This window comes from Dipteris shenzhenensis, chromosome 22 (assembly GCF_047967505.1).
Source record: "Dipteris shenzhenensis isolate YYH24624 ecotype China chromosome 22, Dip_SZ_1.0, whole genome shotgun sequence".
NCBI classification, from domain to species: Eukaryota; Viridiplantae; Streptophyta; class Polypodiopsida; order Gleicheniales; family Dipteridaceae; genus Dipteris; species Dipteris shenzhenensis.
Window position 1 is genome coordinate 13,124,275 of NC_141617.1, and position 22,829 is coordinate 13,147,103.

General features: G+C 42.7%; 1 protein-coding gene and 1 pseudogene across 2 annotated transcripts; one reads left to right on the plus strand and one right to left on the minus strand.

Annotated features, from left to right (window-relative positions):
* Nucleotides 1–11,840: 11,840 nt before the first annotated feature.
* LOC147887759 (UDP-N-acetylmuramoyl-L-alanyl-D-glutamate--2,6-diaminopimelate ligase MurE homolog, chloroplastic-like) lies at nucleotides 11,841–18,505 on the minus strand. Of its 2 annotated transcripts, XM_087393955.1 has the most exons (5): nucleotides 18,445–18,505; nucleotides 16,738–18,332; nucleotides 16,492–16,608; nucleotides 16,144–16,319; nucleotides 11,841–12,180 (listed from the first exon to the last, which is right to left on the minus strand). In XM_087393955.1, exons 2-5 carry the CDS (start codon nucleotides 18,173–18,175, stop codon nucleotides 12,067–12,069), a joined length of 1,845 nt encoding a protein of 614 aa, XP_087250081.1. In that variant the 5' UTR covers nucleotides 18,176–18,332; nucleotides 18,445–18,505; the 3' UTR covers nucleotides 11,841–12,066. The 2 variants fall into 2 exon arrangements, with proteins under 2 accessions (XP_087250081.1, XP_087250082.1); XM_087393956.1 differs by lacking the exons at nucleotides 11,841–12,180; nucleotides 18,445–18,505 and adding an exon at nucleotides 12,467–12,525 and having other exon boundaries at nucleotides 16,738–18,378.
* A 561-nt stretch (nucleotides 18,506–19,066) lies between these two features.
* Nucleotides 19,067–20,011, plus strand: LOC147887760 (uncharacterized; annotated as a pseudogene).
* Nucleotides 20,012–22,829: the final 2,818 nt, after the last annotated feature.

The following is a 22,829-nucleotide window of genomic DNA, read 5'->3' on the forward strand; positions in this document are numbered from 1 at the left end:
CACCTGCATCCCTGTATTCCAATGATTCTCCAGGGGCTTATTGGAGAACCTACTCAAAACGCCAATAGCAAAACTGATGTCCAATCTGGTAGATGAGACTGCCGACCAACTTCTTGTACCTCCCGATGTGGTGGTGAGGCATCCTCCATAGATAGCCTTGCATTTACCTCCATAGGTATAGCTATCTCCTTGCACTAGGACATACCAAATGCCTTCAAGATCTCCCTTGCATATTTCTGCTAAGAGATGAAGATCTTGCTTGGCTCTTGCCAGATTTCGATCCCCAAACAGTAGTGCATCATTGTCATCTCAAACTCTATGTCAATTCCTTTCTACTCTGCTGGATCATGTCTTCATAGTCACTTGTAATAAGGAGATCATCCACATATAGAACAATAATAGCAGATTTTCCACCTTTCTTGTACACATACAAGTTAGCATCTAAGGCACATCTTTTGAAGTTTAATTTATGAAAGAATTTGTCTATCCATTGGTACCATGCTCTTGGGGCCTGTTTCAGCCCGTACAGAGCCTTCTTCAACTTACATACCTTGTTCTCAGAATGGGGGGCCTCAAACCCAAGTGGCTGAGCCATGTACACCTCCTCCTTGGGGTCACCATTCAAGAATGTTGATTTAACATCCATTTGGTAAACTGGCCACTTTTTATGAGCAACCACTAATAGTACTATGCGAATGTGGTCATTCTAGTAGTCGGAGCGAAAGATTCCTGAAAATCAAACCCTTCAACTTGCGAAAATCCTTGTGCAACCAACTTGGCTTTGTACTTTCAATTCCTTTCTACTCTGCTGGATCATGTCTTCATAGTCACTTGTAATAAGGAGATCATCCACATATAGAACAATAATAGCAGATTTTCCACCTTTCTTGTACACATACAAGTTAGCATCTAAGGCACATCTTTTGAAGTTTAATTTATGAAAGAATTTGTCTATCCATTGGTACCATGCTCTTGGGGCCTGTTTCAGCCCGTACAGAGCCTTCTTCAACTTACATACCTTGTTCTCAGAATGGGGGGCCTCAAACCCAAGTGGCTGAGCCATGTACACCTCCTCCTTGGGGTCACCATTCAAGAATGTTGATTTAACATCCATTTGGTAAACTGGCCACTTTTTATGAGCAACCACTAATAGTACTATGCGAATGTGGTCATTCTAGTAGTCGGAGCGAAAGATTCCTGAAAATCAAACCCTTCAACTTGCGAAAATCCTTGTGCAACCAACTTGGCTTTGTACTTTCAATTCCTTTCTACTCTGCTGGATCATGTCTTCATAGTCACTTGTAATAAGGAGATCATCCACATATAGAACAATAATAGCAGATTTTCCACCTTTCTTGTACACATACAAGTTAGCATCTAAGGCACATCTTTTGAAGTTTAATTTATGAAAGAATTTGTCTATCCATTGGTACCATGCTCTTGGGGCCTGTTTCAGCCCGTACAGAGCCTTCTTCAACTTACATACCTTGTTCTCAGAATGGGGGGCCTCAAACCCAAGTGGCTGAGCCATGTACACCTCCTCCTTGAGGTCACCATTCAAGAATGTTGATTTAACATCCATTTGGTAAACTGGCCACTTTTTATGAGCAACCACTAATAGTACTATGCGAATGTGGTCATTCTAGTAGTCGGAGCGAAAGATTCCTGAAAATCAAACCCTTCAACTTGCGAAAATCCTTGTGCAACCAACTTGGCTTTGTACTTTTCCAAAGTCCCATCGGCCTTGTACTTTACCTTCCAAACCCACTTGGTGCCAATAACCTTTCTGTTAGGCGGTCAATCTACCAACTCCCAAGTTTCATTCTTCATGATGCTGTCATATTCTACTTGCATGGCATTTTTTCAATCTTGGTCTACAAGTGCTTCCTCCAAACTTGCAGGCTTCTTTACTTCTACAATAATCTCAGCCATCAAGGCCATATTGACTATGTGAGCAGAAGCCCTCCTTTGCTCCTCGATTCTCTGAGACTGCCTTGGTCCACATCTGCATGCTGCTCAACAGACATAGGCATCTAGTTATCATGGTCGTAGAGCTGCCTTACCCATCATGGCAATGGCTTTTCCAGTGGTGTAACAACAGGTTGGTGACTTATACCTTCATCATTTGATATTTCCTCCTCCTTTAGAATTACCTCTTTGCTTGATGATGATAAAGTGAAAGAGCTCTTCTCTGCCTCCACTGCATGTGGATGCTCCCTGAACACCACATCGTGGCTTGCTATGATCTTCTTTGCCTCTTGGTCATACAACTTATAGGCTTTTTTCTCATCACAATAGCCTAAGAAGATACATTTGGTGCTTTTTGGTTGTAGCTTGTTTTTCTCATTGTTTGGTACATGCGCATAGCATTCACACCAAAATGTTTTGAAGTAGGAGACAGATGTCTTCTTACCGCTGTAAGCCTCATGTGGTGTTTTACCTTTGAGTGCCTTTGTATAGTTGCGATTAAGGATGTAAACCACAGTAGTGACAGCCTCAGCCCAAAAGTGGTTTGGCAGTCCAACATCTTTCAACATACACCTCCCCATCTCCACAGTGGTCTGCATTCGGCATTCAACAACTGAATTTTGTTGAGACGTATGTGGTGTCGTTGTTTGTTGCTTGATCCCTTTACTCTTGCAAAAATCTCCAAACTCTGTAGAAACAAACTCTCTACCACCATCCGATCTGATTTTCTTCACCTTTCACGCTATTTCATTTTCAACAAGCTGTAGCCATTCTTTCAATTTACCAAAAGCCTGAGCCTTTTTGCCGAAGAAAGTACACCCACATCTTCCTACTATAGTCATCGACAATCAATAAAAAATAGGAAGATCCCCCCAAGGCCTGTGTAGGCATCTTACCACACAAGTCAACATGCACCAACTCTAGAGGAGCGTTTGCTCTATTCTTGCTTTCTTGTGGGAATGCCTTTCTCTGTTGCTTGCCCATCATGCAAGCTTCACACGATTCTTTGATTTCTGCTACTGCAGGTAAGTGAGCAACCAGACCTTGCTTCTACATCTCCTTTAGCACTGCAAATCTGATGTGGCCAAATCTTTCGTGCCAAAGTGTGCTTGTGCCCACTCCAATGGTGGCTATAAGAGCACTTAGCTCATACATGTTGTTCCTCCTTACTCATATGCCAACAAGATTGCCAGCACTATCCATAATTTTTGCTCCTGTCTTATTCAACCTCACCTCATGGTCAAGGTCAGTTATGGAAGCAACTGATAGCAAATTTCTCTTGATTTGTGGAACATACATCACATTAGATAGTTTCTTAACATCTCCATTTACAAAAACAAATGAAATTGTACCTATACCCTCAACAGGGCATTTTGTGTTATTTCCAACCGTCATGGTAATGGGTTCCTATAGAGGCTGCATGGAACAATATAGACCCTTCTTACAAGTCATTTGATGGGAGGCACCACTATCCAACACCCATGAATCAGTGGTTGACGCTTCTTGAACTGAGGAACACTCTTCCTCAATGGCCAGAAATAGATCCAACTCTACTTCCACTGCGTTAGATGTCTCTTTACCCTTATCTGTCTTCCTCAGGGTACCATTCTTTTCATGTGCTTTCAATCACATGGCCCTTCTTCTTGCAATAGAAGCATTCTCCCTAAAACTTCTACTTGCTGCCCTTCTTCTTTTTGTCACCACTAGTAGAGGACTCACCTTTGGTGGAGGAACGACCTTTGCCTTTGGCAGTGGCAGAGAACGTAGCATCCCCATTGCTGCCGCCATCTCGAGCTTTAAGACTCAATTCCTCCTCCATAAGTAAAGCACAGAACTCCTCAAATGACAATGGTTGGGGTCTCACCTAGGTGTTAAGTGCTGTTACCAGTCCATCAAACCTTGATGGACATATCCAGAGACACCGCCGAGCAGCTCTTTGCTAGTCTTTTGTATCCTAGCACCACCCATCTGGTCACGCAGATTTTTTATTCAGGTTATGAACATCTCTGCTGTCTCTCCTTCATTAAACTTCTCAGCTGTTGCTGTGAGCTAATTCTCCAAGTTTTGGATCCTTGTTTGATTCCGCGTCTCATATTGACTCTTCAATATGTTCCAAGCCACCGTTGCCTTAGATGTATGCTGAATCAAGGTCAAAACACTATCAGTAGTACTTGGTAACTAGGGCACATAGAGCATCTACATTCCTACATTTCCAAGCTTGCAGAAGGTCAGCATTAGAAGGTATCATACTCCCCGGATTTGCTAGGTTGGGGGCTCCTTGTGGTTCTTGGTCGGTCCCTAGTATTGTCTCCAGAAGCTCATATGAATCCAGAATAGCAGTAATTTTAAACTTCCACAAAGTGTAGTTCGTACCATTTAGCTTCCCTTTAGTGAAGGTTGGTGGGCGAATCCTCAATGCCTCGATTGTTGGTGCAGCAGCAGTTGCTGAACTCAAGCCGCTTCCTGTTGAGCCACTTCCTGTTTCCATCACTCCATATGCTGTTGAAGCCCTCGCCTCTCTTCTATTCTTCGATCCTTAGATCCGCCTGGGCTCTGATACCATGTTAAATTACATGGCGCAGCGGAATAGAAACTGAACAAAGAATAGAGAGTACACAGCAAACTGGAGAGGAACAAAATTTTCCTTTAATACTGATGTAGTACATATGATGGCTCCGTCCACCCGTGCACTCCCACAGTGGAGCTTAGATGGCGATCTAGACAGATACTAGGTGAAGAGCTACTAGCTGGAAGATCTGATCTGGTACAATGGACTGGGAAGGTCGCCTCTTTATAGCTATGAGGGCAGTAGTCGGATCAATATAGTCAATGGAACCGACCAGTCAACCTAGCCGGTGGAGCCGACCAGTCAACCTAGTCGGTGGTACGAACTAGTCATCCATGGAATATTTAGGAAATATTCCCTATACCGTTGCCTCAGGATAGACCACACAATCACCTTTCTACCACACAATCACCTTTCTACCATCAACGGTCTCATTGATAGACCTCATCTGACATGCAAGTCAAGATCCATCCAGTGTCTCGGGCTCACACATGGCTTCTCCTCATATGGGGGCCTTACAACTTAAGCACCTTAGACCACTGGTGGTTACCAGGAGGGTGGGGCATTAAGCATATCTAACAATTTCTTGAGCAAATGTAACAACTCTATGTAATACACTATGTATATTCATAGTTGGCTTAGGTAATGCTTAGATCTATCTATGTGCACTTGGCACTCAACTTTGAATGTTGCCCTTTGGCATTGAGCTTTATCTCTTACTAGCCTATCCAAATTGTGGTAGGCCTTGTTATAAATGGAAACCCTGGTAACCCAAGGGCTCTACCAAATGGAGGGACTGTATAGCTTGTGGGGGAGACAAACTCGACCTGACAACTTGTGGGGGAGACAAATTGAACCCAAAATTTTGGGATATAAGCAACTACAAACTATTGTAAGTAATAGGAAAACCACCTTTACCATGCAAATCATGTAGCTTCTTGTAAATCACGCTTGTCCTCATTAAAATCTTCAACTTGTTTCTTGTAAGCCACTTGTTGTAGGCCTCCTTGAGACTGTTAAGCTCTTCTTATAGCTTCTTGAGCCTTTTATTCCACAAAATCAAGCTTGTCCACATAAAAAGTTTCAACTTGCTTCTCATCATCCACATGCATCCACTTCTTGTGTATAAGAGCTTGAGAAGGTACCCATTGTTTGGCTACATAGCATAGAATGCAAGTAGCTATTAGCTCCTCTTCTCTAAGATGATGTCGGCTAGCCATTATGACATGATGAGGAAGATCATCCTCAAGTTAGAACAATTGGTTGATGCCTTCATCCATTGTGACCCTCTAGGGTGGTGATAGTTTTTATGATAAAGGGATCTCATTCTAGTGAAAATAAAAGTGTTACAACCATGTTTCCTAAAGAAATACCATTTTTTAAATGTCTTGAAAAACACGCTCGGATAAACCTGCTCATAGGTCATTTTGGGTGGATTAGGTCATCAATAGCCCTTTGAATTTTCTAGCTTCTCAAATGCAATATCATCTTCTCGAGTACCTAGTCTTGCATCTTTATAGTTGGGTCGGGTGGCTCAATGATAACCTTTTTACCTTCTACATCAGGCATTGTGGGGTTATCTGCATCTTCTCATCTATTGTCTTCTCGGTGTCCCTCACACCACCTAAACTCTTTTACGACCACCTTTTTGCCCTTGGAATCTATGAGTGATGTCACAATAGGCTGCTCCTCAGAAATCTTCTCAACTTCCTTGCCACCCAATTGCTCTACTTCTTTTCCTAACTGTTATTTTCTATTCTTGGACTGTTTAGCCAAAGATTTTTATGTTGCCCTATCCATGTTTTGCCCCTTAGTTATGTTGGCATTCTTCCCAATTTCTTGGTTGTTATAGGCAAAAGAGGGGTGTGAGGCTCTTTTATAGCTTCCTCATGCACTATCTCTTTGGCTTGAGGATGAGGAATGGCAAGACTTTCGTTGGAGGAGGAGGCACAAGTTGCTAAGGCTGTGGGTGAGCAAGAGTCTCTAGAGGAGGTAAGGGAGCCGAATTCTATAGAGAAGGAGGAGGAGGCACATATTTTGATGATGGAGATTTGAAAATGAATTTTATTATTTTGGGAGGAGGCTTGGTTGGCTCAAGAGTAGGCAAAGTCGATGAGGACTAGGGAACAAACTCAACTTGCCTAAGAATCAACAAAGTGGTAGGTTGGTTTTCTAAATCCAGAGGGTTGGTCTAGTCCTAGTCTAGTAGGGAAAGGAATGAGGATCTAGGCTAATCTTCCAAGGCTAGCACACCCACCAAGGACCTCTCTAGTCATCAACTTGTGGTGAATCATACACAGGTGTGGACCGAACTTAGAATGTGTGTGACCCTTGCCACTAGTCGACTAGAGTTGTTGCTAAATTTTCTTTTGAAAGACAGTAAGCTAGTCAATTGGAAATTTGTCTTTGTATGGTGGCAATGCCTTGGCAACAAACGCTCAAGGACTATTGCCTGCACTCTTTTTTAGGCCAATGTATTTTGACAATAATCTAGAGAAGTTTCGAATCTTAGGAATTTGGAACTTGTTTGCCGATGAGGTAACCTTGGTACACAGAGTAGCTCTTCTGCTTAAAAATCTCGTGTGAGTACTTCGGCTATCCACGTCTTGGTACCTTTCAGCACAAGTACAAAGACACGGACTGGCTCCAAAGCCTTGGTGCCCCTTTTGGTATTTCTTTATTAATTGAAGAGTCCCACAAGTAGATTACACAATGAGTACAAACTCACTCAGGATTCATGCTCCCACCTCGCCGTTGATGATTCTTACAGCAAATGAAGATGACGACTATGATGATGATGATTGCAATCAAAAGTGTAAGGCAATGTTGTACCAACTGGTTGTGTTGAAAGATGCACCATCTAATTAATTATTGCATGTGGCACCTCGATTGGAGTGAACTCTCTGTCCCTAAATGATGATGTCTAGGTAAGGCTTGTTTTATAGATTATTTACCATATGGCAATCCATCATGCACTCCTAGTCCGATCACTGTGACCAAACAAGTTGATGCTCAAAAAGGCTTCACTCAACTTTCGTTGAAGAGCTTGGGTATGACTTGGCCTTGCAAATGTGTGCACTATACTGTACCATTACTATAGACCTCGATGAGCTTATAGGGCCCATTCCTAAAAAGTTTAGGATTGGTCGTGAAGTGGCCCTAGCTTGGCATTATACAAAAAGACAAGCATACCTTTCTTAAGAGTATTTCATACAATATGTGGATCATGCCAAGATTTCTTCCTCCTTTGGATTACCTGCCTATGGCCATGCTGCTCAAATGTGCAGTTCGTCCAAGTCAACCGGCTTGTGCAATTGCTTCTTGATTGCCTTCAATTCTCCAAGATAATGCTCATTTTCTAATCGAATACTTCCAAAGGAATGACCTCTAATCCAAAATTCATTCGAAAAGGGGTTACGTTCTTGGTAACCTTATAAGTTGTCTAATATGCCCATAGTGTAGCATGTCGCTTGGTATCCCAATGTGTGTTGATTATCTTTGTGAGAATAGGCTTGAGAACTTTTTGCTTCTTGATTCTCGAAAAGTGTCAACCATGAACCTCTTAAAAGTGGGTGGTGCATTTTGTGCACCACATGGCGACCTTACAAGCATGCATCCCTTTCTGTGATAAATGCAGTCTTTTGCTTATCCTTGAGCGCTAAAGAAATCTAGTGGTATCTGCGATTACCATCCGTGAACGAGTACATCTCGTGTCCTTTAACCTAGTCAAGAATTCTGTCAATGAAGTGAATTAAAAAAGGATTCGGCACTGTCTAAGCATCAAGTTTCCTATAATCCACACAAACTCGAAACTCATCACTTTTATTGGGCACCACCATGATTGAAAATAGTCAATCACTCCAATCGATTGCATAGATCAAGTTTGATTAGATGAGTTGGTCAAGTGATGATGGTAGATTTCTAGGGGGACTACCCACGAATTGGTGTAACTCCAAGCAAACACATCTCTATCTATTAAGAAAATACTCTTGATCTCTTGGGAGTTGATCATCCAAGAGATGGGCACTTACCATGACTATATGCGGCTCTTCAGGCATACCTAAATTGAGTTTTTGAGTTGGCTCTAAAACCAAGTCGTCTCAAGTTATGGTGATCTTGGGCTCAACTAGTTCTCGTTTACAGTCACGTCTTCAATGAAGTTACTTGGATATAGGTTCTACTGCTCAGCAATATTTCCATCCTTCATCTTTTGCCTAAGGTCGGCAACCACCTGGAATATCTCTCCCACACGTAAGATTTTAATTTCCGGCAACCGAGACTCAACATCTTGTGGAACTTGATCTTCGCCTTCCAAGTCCTTGGGTCAACAACTACTCAGTACCTTGCTTAGATTGGTGGGGATTGGTACCTCGATCTTCACAGTCTTAATTGCCATGATCTCAAATCCATAGTCATGTAGCACTTTGGCATTTTTCAACCAAAGTTATCCAACAAAATTGGATAAGCATTCATTTCCATCGAGACAATAACCAAACTTACATGGTAATGCATTTCTCCAATGGTAATGACAGTGTCTGGGGGCATTCCTTTGGGCCCAATAGGTCGTTGATCTGCCATGTACACACCGAAGGGAGAAGGCTTCAGTTTTTTAGGTTTCAGTCGCTTGACTACTTCTGAAATGATGTTAACACTTGAGCTACCATCTACGATCACACCAGGTATACCCTGCTTCTTGATTTTGATTGTGATGACTGGAACTTCCTCATTCATGAACGGTGTATCAATGGCTAAATTGGTGACAAGAGAATCCACGATCTGGGGTAGTTTCTCTATGACTTGGAGTTGTTGCAGCAAGAAGAATCCTTGGCAATATCAAGTAAGCGATAACACTTCAGCTATTCTGAGGTTGACCTTCATGTTGTGAAATGCTTGGATCATCTCCAAACTCGGTTTTTTGGTGGTAGTTGGCTTTTTGTGGGATGGACTTATTGAATCTTCGCTTGATTCAGGATGGCTGTATAACGAAATGTGGCTCCGGTGGCAAGTCTACCATGTGTGCTCTCCCTTTCAGCTCCTTGGCGAGCTTGGCTACCAATTGTTTTTCTTTTGTCTAATTAATGTCATTGGTTTGGGGTGGGCCCTTTTGGAGTACCTCCACTTGGTCTTGGGACCTAGTAATTGCATTGGCTTCGACCAAGTTTGTTTGTTACCTCTACCAAAATAGCTCAGCACTCAGGGAGAATTTTCATTCTCTCAACATTGTTCTTCAGCAACTGCCCTGCTCACTAAATTAGTAGCATCAGATCTATGATGGTCCTTTGTTTTTGCCTTTATCCTTTTTACCTTTTCATGTGCCTTGCTCGGGCCCCGGTGGTTTGGGCTTGGTATCCTATGTTACTTGGTGGCATCTGCAATGAGGTTTTGGTTGTACCAACACTCAAAATCGTCATGCCTAGACTTGGTATACATGTTGTAATACTTGGGCCAACACACATTCTCGGTATGTCCTTAGTTGAGAACACTTGTTGCACCACTTTCCATTTAGTCTAGGTTTACCTTGGATACCCAAGGTGAGGCTGCTTCCTCATCCTTCTTCTTGGATTTGGACTTTGCAAGTCCACTACTCTCTAGGGCTATTTTGGCTAGTGGTTTACTTCAATTCACATAGCTACTTGACAATCAAACCACTTTGAGCCTCTAGGTCAATTCAAAGATCGCACTCCACAAAAGCTAATCAATGACTATAGATTATCAGATTTAGTCCCTGTAACCATGCGATTATTCAAACTATAGGTGTCTGATTGATTTCCTCCCAAAAATTGTTTAGTACATCATATCTTTGATTATATATGTATGATTTAGATCCTATTTCAACCAAAGTTTCACACACAAAGCATCACTTCTAAGCACTTTGATCATTAATAATTATCGCTTTTGTGGCATGCTTGGGCATCAATTTCAAATACTTTTTAAACATTTTTTAACATATTTTGATCAAAATTGAAAGTATCCATTTCTATCTTCACCACCAACTTTAACAAGTCAAAAATGACATTCGCAAGGCAATTTCGACAATATGTACATGATTTTGAAAAATTATCATTCAAACATTACCGTTTTACCTATATGCTTTATAATTGGATCATTTGAGCCTCAAGTCATGTCAACTACAAGAAATATATCTTGAGACTTCAACAAAAATCCAAACAACTCAAAGTTAAAAACATGAAATGGAAACAACTATTATTCCACATGATAGATGGGAACTTAGACCAATTGGTAATCCAACCAACACATGCTATCGTCCAAGCACAATACTCCTAGCATTTGATAAAGTAGAATGCGCAAGATGTTATGCTTGGACGATTGAATACAAGACACACATCCAAGGAAGCATAGGTATGTTTTGCAACTTTGTATGAACCAAAGAAATACTCCTAGATTTTGACATTAACATTAAAATTCGAATCAATTAAAGATTCCGATATAACAATGAATAAAGACATGCCTATGTATTAAGACTGAAAGACATCGGTACATAACTTATTAGTAGTAAGAGAGATTATAAGTTTGAAGAAATAGTGCAAGTCATCCTCAACAAACTTGAGAAAGAATATGAAGACTTGATTTAACGCATAGCAATTTAGAAGCAAGTACCAACACTGGAAGAACTACAATTAGTGAAAAATTGGGGGCACAAGCAATTCAAGCCAAGAAAGGGCAATCAAGTGAGCAGGCTTGTGCAAGAAGTAGATCAATAAATAGAGTTGATAAACATCAACAACAAAATCAAAATCAATAGCATCAACAAATTGGAATTCAAGGCAATTATCAACATAAGCATTCAAGAGAAAATTATCAAAACAAAGGAAGTCATTCAAATTGAGAAATTTTCCAAACACGAAATCCATTTATCAAACACTCAATGCAACTATTGTCACAAATTTGATCAGTGTGAAAGAGATTACAAAAATGATCAAAGTGGTCGATAAAACTCCAACTGAGGTAATTGCCAAGGTAGAGGAAGTTTTCATAAACTTTCAATCATTATGCAAGTCAACAAATAAAAACTTAAGTGTAAACTTAAATATACACCTTTGTAAGACTAGAATAGGATCCCCAAACGATAGAAAATGCGCCTATCAATTAATTAGTCGATGTGGGAGGTAGCTGGACAAAAATTAAGGTAAGGTGGGGTCCAATCGTATAAATTTAATTTTTTGTTCTAAAGTAAAAAATTAAAACCTAAAACATTTAATCTTTGAAAGTATGGATGAAAAATGCAAGCCATTACAGAATCAAAAGATGACTACAATTACCATGTCTATAATATAGAAGAAAACGATCAGGTGCCATGGTATGCTGGCAATTGAACATCATCTCATATGATAAGACATAAAGAATGGTTTGCATAAAGAATGGTTTGCAGAATGAAACCTTTGAAAGGATCCAAAAATGTGATCTACAAAGCTACAATACATCAAATCCTAGTTAGGGAAAGGACGAAGTACCCATGGATGTTTTTTGAAAACATAAAGGATTGATAAATGATGGACTTCATGTTCCAAAACTCAAGAATCTTTTATCAATTGCCGAAGAGCTTCACGGCATTCCTCCCTGTCATCGAAATGATCTTTCTTGTCTCCAACTTGTTGATAAGTTTCATGCCCTTTACCGGCTATTACCTGAAACTCAATATTAGAGTTGATAACAACATTTCTCTAAGGGGAAAGGAGAAGGATTAAAAAGAAACCATTAAGAACTCACAAAAAGGGCTCTATTTTTCCAAATTTTCTATCTTTCTATCTCTACACAAAAGCGACCTTTGGTAGAAAATCTCTCTTTGACATATGATTATTAAAGAAGCTTACTCTTAATGTAGGAAAATAACATATGCCAACAGTTTTAATGCATCTATTCTACCTTTCAAAAATCCCAAAGAGACAACCACAAATTAGTTCAACAAGACAAACCTTGGTGTAAATGCAACGAAAAACTCTCCAATTGAACATATAGCCCCACTAGTGCACCTACTTTGAAAACCACAAGGTTTAATCACCTTCAAGTAAAGAAACATGCAAAGGAATCTCTTTACTTAATACATACAAAGAATGGCAATCCTACTCAAAACTAGCTAAAGTGTCCATACCACAACTTATATCCAAAATACCCATCAGCCATCCACATACATGGTTGAGTCAAGCGCAAAGCCCTAAGGATCTTGAAGAACCCTCAAATCAATCCATTCTTAAAACCGTGCTCAATCTAGAATGGGATCTTGATAAAAGTGTCCAAGAGTACTTGTGTAAAGAGAAAGTCTTGGAGGACCATAGGACACCAATCAGGCCTAGGTGGAGTTTTGTAAGGAAACCTCTAGGTAGGTGAACAATTGGCAAGCCATCCACTCTGTGGTTGGATCCCTTTGCAAGGCCAAACGATGAAACAAACAAAATTATTTTAAGTTAAACGATACTAAGACAGGACACTTACCAAGGAAGTAAAATAGTTTTCAAATTACGCTTTCCTGAGTTTGCAAAGATCCTAGATGGCTAGAACAAACGCAATCAAGGTCATCCAGGCACACTTGTTCTACCCAAAAGATGACTTGCAGAATCTAAAACCAGTAAACTTGCTACATTCCACATTATATACTTTATCGCCCTTAATGAGCAAGAACTCCAAAGAAATCTGATCAAGCTATTAGAAAGAAGATCTCCACATCCTATCAAGGACCCCAACCATTGGAGAACAGACATGGACACGTTCTTCCCCAACCAGCCCAAGACTGACCTTGAGGATATCCCTCGTCCCACCACTTCCACACTCTCACTACGACCCATCTAAAGAAGCCATCAAGAGGCTTCAGAATGGCAAAGCCAATTAGCAAGAAAGCCTCCACTCGTCACCCACAAAATACTTGCTCTAATCTTAGCCAAGCTGTCCACCAAAGCTTTTTGTCAAGGCCTTTCAGCCTCCTGGACCACAAACACCATCATAACATCCACCAAGTAAGGGATCCTATGGACGCAAATAACTACCTGACTATCATGGTGGGCCATTTGATGGCCAAGGCATGTGGATCAACTCTTGAGATACACGTGAGCATGTAGAGCACAGGCTTATGCGCATCAAGACAGAAAGGTTTCAGACGGGATCGTTCCACATTGGATCATATCTTCAGTCAGAGAGGAATCATAGAGAAACCAAATTTGTGGAATTCCAGATGGCCTTCAATTCTATACCTTGGACTCAACTTATCACTCGACTTTGAGCCTTGGATATTACACACAATGTTACATGGGTAGTCATGGCTCTGTATGAGAAGTCACAGGCAGAGTGCAAACCCCAGAGGGGATGTCATCGGAGGTGAGCAGCAAGATTGGAGTGAAGCAAGATTGCCCCCTCTCCCCTACTCTCTTCGGCCTCACATAAATGAGTTAACCTCCTTTGTAGACACACTAACTACAAGAGCATGTATCAATCCTAGCACAGTCAATCATAACGATCCTGCTATATGCTGATGACGTGCTGATATCTAACACAGCAGAAGGGCTACAGATGCACCTAACAGCTTTGCAAACCTTCTGTGAGAGCCATGGCATGAAGGGCATGAAGACAATCTGGTTAAAACCAAGGTCATGTTAATATAAATGAGGCCTTACACTAGCAAGAGGGCTTCACGCTTACCGAGGAGCCATTGGAGATAGTCAGATCCTACGTATACTTGGGATGAATTTCACAAGCCCTAATTGTACCATGAAGCTGACAGCACAGGCACGACTAACCAGAGGGCATACTTCAACATGTTAACACGAAGTCACTCCTTTTTTCCTCTCTAGTTCGACCATCGGCTCTATTTACTACTCACATACTTTTGGGACAGTGGATATCCAGGAGAATTGAGTGATTGGATTTGAGAAGTTACACGTCATAATATTGTCACTCATGATTCAGGGGAAGAGATCTCGCAAAGTTCACAGAGATGTTTCAATTTTCTACACAAAGACGCCTCATTTCAGATCATCACGTGATTGGATCAAGTCAAATCGTTTAGCTGGATGGGATGCAGGTCGACAGAGACTACCATTGGGGACCCTCTCAACATCTATGCAGCTTGCAGCAGAGGGATATGTGTGCTAGATGCTTTCAGTCACAAGATTGTCTATATGATCATTAACCACCGTACCAAAATTCAGAAAATGCCTCTTTTTACATCTGACTCAGCAGCAATCCATTATATACCTAGATGAATCCAGGAACATTCCCAAACTCATCCTCTAAAAACACATCATAGTGCAGTTTCAATCTCACGATAGTCACTCATAAGATTGAAAACCATAAACTCCATCACGCATAGTAGGGACTAGCTACTATGGCATCCCCACTGACGTCATCAGCGCCAACAGTGGGTGTAGACCATAGTATAAAAGTATGCTCTCACACATACAAATCCACACACCCACACATACTTGAGCATCCATTTATACAAGGTCTTCGTACTGAGTTTCTATCGGCACTCCGGAGGTGAAGGGCAAACTCAGCCATGACGAAGGCTAGCACTAAAGGAGAAGGCAATCCATTAGATCATATCGCATGATCTATGGCAGATATACATCCATAGGACATGGATATCCCCCTCGAAGCCACACGCAACTAAGATGGCCTTCTATAGAGGGCAGTTCCTTCACTTAAGAGGCAGTTTCATCCAAGCTCCATCTCACCTGCGGCTCAGATTACCATGGGACAGCTCAGGACATCATCGCACTGATTCCAAATCAAGGCAGGCAGCAGTTTGCGGCCACACGACATCATAGAGATCTATGACTCTGCAATCTCTATGACACATACAAGTAGATACCGAGAAGTATGTTTTGGTGCAATGTCCCAATACTATGAGATCCAAGAGAGGTGCCATTGACTTTTCACCCACGGATACATATACATGAGCAGAGTCATTGACTACTCAGATCAGATATGCGCCACACTCTTCGTACATGAGGTCATCTGACTCACGTCTAGACTCATGCAGCCTACCATGGATCATGGGCCTCATCAACAGGAGATTACAGACTTCTTCTTTATAGAAGAAAAAGATATGACTGGGAGATGTCGAGATAGGGACCCAGACTTTCACATACGCCAAGCCAATAAGAGACTAGACATAGGCCCTTGCAGCACTTGCCCCATTCCAATCATTGCAGCATCTTGATGCCAAGCTACTTTATATCACCCACAAATCCATCCTACGGAGAGGAGCTGAGGACATCAACAACAGATCTCTGATATGTTCCAGAGACCCGAGACTCCTGATGGGACAGTACTCAAGCCCATGCGGAACTTGGACTACTTGTGGCTGACACAGGACAGGATAGGACATGATTGATGCCCCCTCCAGTTCTTGCTCATCCATTTCTAGCTCTTCTCATTTCATCTTCAATAGTTTCTATGAGGTGTGCCAGACACCCACAGTTCCGAAGTCTCCATGATTGGATTCAGTTTTCTTTGGTCTCATAGGCTTTTTTGGCCTTCAGCAGGACCGTTATACAAGTGTGTCCCGCTCACTTTTAGTGTCTTTCAACAAATCTACAGCATAAAAAACTAATTTGTTTCACATGCACAAATTCTGCAGGAGTGGCACCAGAGCTTACAATAGCATCGCCTTCTTCCCCCATTGCAACAGCAGCTCTGATAGCAATGCGTCGAATATCATGGACATACAGTTTATGTCCATTCTGAAGAAGAAGATAACTATCTTTCCCACAATATGCCGTGTATTGTTTTGTTGACAAACCAACACCAGCCAACATATCATCCAGTATTTTCACTGCAGGCGACAAGGTGCTATGTTATTACATATGCCAAAACACCCCTCTTAAGAGCGTTTACGTTTAAGGTAGCACAAACAAAAAGTGTGATACATACAAAACGATGCTGATGTATAGCATTGAATGCAAAAAAGATAGCAACGAAGTTGCACCTAAGGTTTTAAGGCTTACAAGGGTCCTCCGTCCTTGGATTATCTGATGTCAAAATGCAAACATCGCTTTTATCTGAGGCAATTTTTGCCATAATCGGACGCTTCCCTCTGTCACGATCACCTCCACACCCCACAACTATCAACAAAGATCTACTGTATCAGCAAAGGGAATGCGGCCTTTCAACCATACTTGTCAATCAAAACACAGATAAATCAGGAAGAAAAAACTCCATAAGTAGCCAACTCCAGGTATTAGAGGGCGTACCAGTTATAATTTTCCGAGCACCACACTCTCTGACAGTATCAAGCAGCCTTGCAAGGGCATCGGGAGTATGTGCATAATCGACTATAACTGCAAAAGCTTGCTGTTCATCAATAAGTTCACATCTACCTGGTACAGCATCAACTGCTTCAATGCCTCGAACAATCTCCTCTAATGGTGCATTCACTGCAATTCCAACTGCTACCGCAGTGAGTATATTGTACACATTGTGCCTGCCAAGCAATCCAGAAGAAACGTCTACAGTGCCCCTTGGTGTCTGAACTAGCACTACCGTCTCAAATAAAGACAGCCGGACCTCCAAAGCAAAAACATTAGCCTGCCTATTTTCCATACTGAAAGTCACAACTGGAACAGCAGGATTCCCTTGTGCAATGAAGTAAGACGCATGTTCGTCGTCAATGTTAACCACCTTCGTATTTCTCTGCGGATCCTCCATTTTGGCAAACAGGCGCCCTTTAGACTCTTTGTATGCTTGCTCAGTTCTGTGGAAGTCCATGTGATCTCTTGTCAAGTTTGTGAACACGGCTATATCAAAATGCACTTCTTTGCAACGATCAAGGGCGAGGGCATGTGATGAAACCTCCATCACGCACACTTTCGTCCCATTATGCACCATTGTTGCCATCAGCCCCTGCACAGACACTGCATCAGGAGTGGTGTTCGCAGCTTCCAATGTTTTCTCTCCATCGATATAATAGGCGATAGTACCAAGCAGGCCTGTCTTCTGTCCCATTGCTTCATACATACTTTTCAAAAGATACGACGTGGTGGTTTTTCCATTAGTGCCAGTGATGCCAACGACAGAGAGCTTTTTAGAGGGATTACCGTAAAAAGCTGCTGAGAGAGATGAAAGAATAGAATTTGCGTCTTCAACCTCTACAATTGCCTTCACGCCTGCCAGCCCAGGTACTGCGTTGCTCACAACAACGACTAAAGCACCCTTCTCGGCCGCCTCTGCAAGATACAGATGACCATCGGTGGTGTACCCTCTGCAACAGACGAACACGTTGCCGGGCCTAACTTTTCGTGAATCGAGCTCGATCCCAGTAATCTCTACGTCTTGATCGCCATGCACCAAAATTGGCACAACATGCGCCTCCTGTAAAAGCTCATTCAAAGTCATGCGAGATGTGCACTTCCTCAATTCCTCTTCCAGGCTGAAAGTGCAGTGTTTCCCATTGCTGTCCTTTCGGCCATCATCCCCGTCCTCGTCTTCACCTTCCCCGTACGCGTCGACCGAATGGCGTACATAGCCGTACCGCAAGGCAAGGCGAGGTCTTACTGGAGATCTCCTGAAAGATATAAGAGGAACAGGATTCAAGCAATTTGGAAACACATACTCCGCAGGCGATGCATTTGGGCAGCTGAAGAGCAAGACAGGGGAGGCAGGGAGCTGGAAAGAGCGGCACAAGACCGCCATAGCCTAGATCATCGCTGGAGAGGTCGAGAGGAGATCAAAGCATCCATGATGCATTCAATCGAACCCAGACAAGGCCGGTGGCAAGCGAGAGCAGAAATTTGCTCGCTTGCTCCTCTCTCTCCCTCGCTCTCTCCCTCCTACACATCTTGCTCTGTTCCTGCCAACAACAAGCCATAACATGAATTCCAGCACAGATTCACACTCTCAAGGAAACAGAATTCACACTCTCAAGGAAACAGATCAAGTGGCACAATAGATTTTTGCGGTACCTTTCCTATGTTTGTCAACCGTTGATGCAATTAACGAATAAAAATGAGCAGCTAGCTATTGAGCCCAATAGAATAGCCTTTTAGAGAGCATTCCCATGTCGAAGCTTTGGAGTCCCTACTTCTCGCCAGACCATAACTAGAATGCTTAAGAACTCTCTTATCATGGGCACTAGGTGGCACTTGACTCAGCTTTTGCACTCCTCTAAACTTTTGGTGTGTGTAAAGGGGGGGCGCCCATCCACACCAATGGAGCATCCTGATTGGCTCCCCCCATTTATGATGGGCCGGCACTCTTTGGTGTGTAAAGGGCCTAAGTAGCATGATAGGTACCCCTAACTTTCTTTAAATAAAAATTCGTCGTATTACTTTGGAGATAGTGGGGTGGGTCGTGAAAAAAAGGCCGCTCACGTGGAGAACTCTAGAGAAGTCTAGAGAAGGGCACATGGCGTTACCTCGAGCCATGCATGCAATCTCTGTTCTTGGGCTTTTCCACTAAACGGGGGGATGATGAGAGTTACCTCCCACGTCGCGATGTAGCACGAATGATTATGGCGAGGAGCCCCAAGAAGGCGTGTGTAGTAGTTATATGTTGGACCTTCCAATATGGTGAGCAGCGAGTAAGATGGCGAAACTGAAGAGGATGGCACGACGTGGTGTTGCGTCAGGGGAGAGTGGTGAAGGCGAGATATGCGAGAAGGAGGCCGAGGCAGATAAATACAGGTGAGTTTTTGTCAATTGTGGTGTTGTTCGTTGCGTGCATGCGGGCTGATGGGCGTCTATGGTTGCAGGCTGGTAGTGCTGAAGAGAGATAGACGTCGACCTCAAAGCTCCACCACGAACAAGAAGACAGCAAGACGGAAGTTGATGGAGTTGAGCGTCATTGTAGGGATCGGAAGAGACGACATAGATCAAGCTCTCATCGAACGTGTGGACGAATTTTCTACAAAGGGAAAGTCTTGCTAGTCTGTGTTCCCTAGAAAGAGGTGGAGCCTTGTCTCATCTACATTTGCAGATGGTTGTTCGTTTGATGGCCAAGAGTATCGTGTATGTGAACAAGCTTATCCATCGCTACATTGGATGGGACAAGAAGAGACCAGTCGGGGGTGTGATAATGTGCAGGGCCTTGAAGCAGAGAAACATGCATACGTTTCACGGTATGCTCGGGTATGAAGGATGCAGGTCTCCCACACTTCAAATATGTCTCGAAGAGCATGAGCACCCAGGACCTGGAGACTAAAGTGGAGATTTACGTTAGGTATGGTGCAGACGAATGCAAAAACAAGGTGCGCCTCAACAAATAGAACGTGTTTGATAGATGTTTCATGTTTTGGAAGCTCAAGCAAAGTTGTAAACTCGGAATGACTTTCAGCCCCGCTACCTATTGAAAATGCTCCAAACTGGGCAGTACTACCCATTAGCTTCATGGATGATTCCGTTTCATGGTCAGGGTATGGAATTGAATCGTGCAAACTCCTCTGGAAAGCCATGGTTGCACCCTTATCACTTATTGCAAAGGCCCTATGATGTCGCCCTTAGATGTGAAGACGCCTTGAGTCATGAACGTTGATGTTCCAGCCCGAGCAAAGTACAAACGGGAGTCCAGGGAGACGTCCTAGGAAGGAACTTGCGACTAGCCCAATAGAAATTGCATCTACAAGCAGCACAATTCAACGAATGCCTTCTGACTATATTCCATTGGTTACCGCAGGAAGAAATGGAATCTACATAGCATAGAAGAACATTTCGCTCATCTTTTGTATATGTCGCTTTAGTGACTTATGGGAGTTTTGGAATGATGTAATACGCAATACATCTATGCAATAAAGAAGCATGAGTCTTTTGTTAAACCTGAATTTTCTTAGTAAACTCATTGATCATTTGTATTTGATTTTAGGCCGAATGGATTGATGTAACATGCAACGGTAATCTGATCGTGTAATTCACAGCAAAACCTTCTTTAAACCTTTAGTGAGGAATTAGCATTGTTTACCATAGAGAGAGAGAAAGGAGATGAGGGTAGAGAGAGAGTAGAGTTGACAATCGATTGGGTCCCTGTACCCACTCAGGTCCCCCTCCCCCAACCAAGGGAGAATACTTGGAGAACTGAGAAATACAAAGAACACTCTTCGAGAGAGCACGGAAACGCACTTCTGAAGAGCTCACTGTGCACATGTATAGCAAACCCAAAGACTAGAGAGGCAACGTTGACCAATATTGAGACCTTGATGCTGTCCACACTAATGATGTAGGATGCTTTTGCAAGGCAAGGGAGAGGCTTGTGATGTCCACCAGAATGCAGGGTTACTGCGTGAGTGAGAGAATGAAAGCTAGGAGTGATAGATCCTATAAGAGAGCTAAGAGATGACTAAAATATAGAGTTGAGAGTGAGCTATGCAAAGCTGTAAAAGATAACTCAAAAGAGCTGCTGAAACAGACCCCAAACCTTACTCCATTCATTGTCGCGGCTCCCCATCTAATGCGCTGTTTGAACACCTTCCTAGAGGGTTGAACTGATGCCAAAGGCTAAGGCTGGTCAAAGGGCCACTGAGGGTGAGTGTCAGGCTATTCAGAGGGGGCTAAAGAGGAGCTGTAGGAGTCTAAAGGTGTGAGGGAACTGAATGAAATGCTAGCCCTAAGCCCCATAAAGGCAACCCTAGGCCCCATAAATGTAGCCTAGGAAGGGGTACAAGGTAGCCTATAAAGGCAACCCTTCCCCTGCCATTCTCTTCACTTGTTCCAGCCCTCAGGGGGCCCAAAAGGGCTCCTATCCTAGGCTGGACCTAAACCTATCCCTAAACCTAAGATGGAAACACTACCCTAGTGGGTTCTAGTGAACAAGGACTAATCTTCCAACTTGACCAAAGGTCGAGAGACTGACTTATGTAGCTTGTGCCTGACTGTCCCTAGATAAGGGCTCACAAAGGGGTCACAGCATATGACAAAATCTCCTATCAGGGAACTATTATGCACTTGTCGATGTAGCCAGTGTGTCACTTTGCACCGAAGTGCAGGGGTGCATGTGACAATTGATAGAAATGAAGATACAAAATTTTGAAGTTAGAGGAGCCAATAGGGGCCCCTAATGTGATCTAATGGCTTAGAATGTGCCACATGTCTTCATAGGATTTCAAAGTTTCATAAAATGCTCTAGTGCTGGCCAAGTAAATAAGATCAATACATGACAATGCGTGAAGATCGCTTTCCTCAAGGAGGTATCTTTTTTAGTGGCTAACATCAAGGATTTTGGTGATGTTAGTCGTGAAAATAGGCTAAGAGACCATTGCGGAGCATTCGAGGCAATGAGTTGACAGGAATCGCCGAGATTTCTTTGCGAGCAGGCTAAAAACTCGAGCACTAATTTATTTGGAACTGAAGCATCCAGATGTTCCCACGACATATCGAGTTCATTCTACCTATTTTTTCACCCATCATGGAAATGTCCTCTTATAATTACGGCAAAACTCCAATGTTGGAGGAGTTACCTCACCACACGCTCCTGGAGCAATTGTACAAGGAGCAGCTTGAGATGGGTAAGAGGGGAAAATTGAATGTCTGCAAAGAGCAAGAGAGGATGACAGCGCTCACTTTGTGCACGCTCACCATAAAGATCTTTTTACATGACCAACCTAGCCCAAGTTTTTGAATGTTGTGCTAAGATTAAACCACGTGTCATGTTTAAAAAAATTATTAAAAAAGATAAGGTCCATCCAACCGTTTAGTCCCATGCTAGGCCTCAAAAAGAAAGGGTTTGTCCAACCCTTGCCGTGCATGCCTGCGTCAAAATGAAGAGGAGCATCTGGTTTGCATTTGAATAATCGTTTCCCTTCTTGGCTTGCTTCCCTTCTTGGCAATGCAAGGCATGTCATTTGCTCAAAAAGCGATCCAGGTTCAACTCACCCTCACTTCTCACATTATTCCTTCTCTTCAGAGTATTTCTAAACATCTCGCTTCTTGCCCTTCCCCCCTGTAAGCTCCAGGATAAGAATGTTCAGTGCTGTTAAATATGGTGAGCTGCATAATGAAGGCAAGTGGAGGCAAGCAAAATGGAAACATGTGGAGGCGTGCTGTTAAACATGGTTACCTACGTAATGAAGACAAGTGGAGGCAAGAAAGATGGAAACATGTGAAGGCAAACATACTTAGATTTTGATGTGATGGAAGTCATCTCAAGCAAGAATGATCAGCCTCATTTTATAGGCAGAGGGAGTGGCTATATGCCCTGTAAATAGGCCCCATATAGGGGCAATCGTTCATTCAGTGAGTCCCACAATTAGATGTATCAGGCTGCATCCAGAGCAATAGGGAGGACAAGAAGAAGATGTGCAGTGCTTGCTTTGTAAAGCAACAAGGAGGCCTACTTGTGCAGCATCTAGGCAGCCCACTCC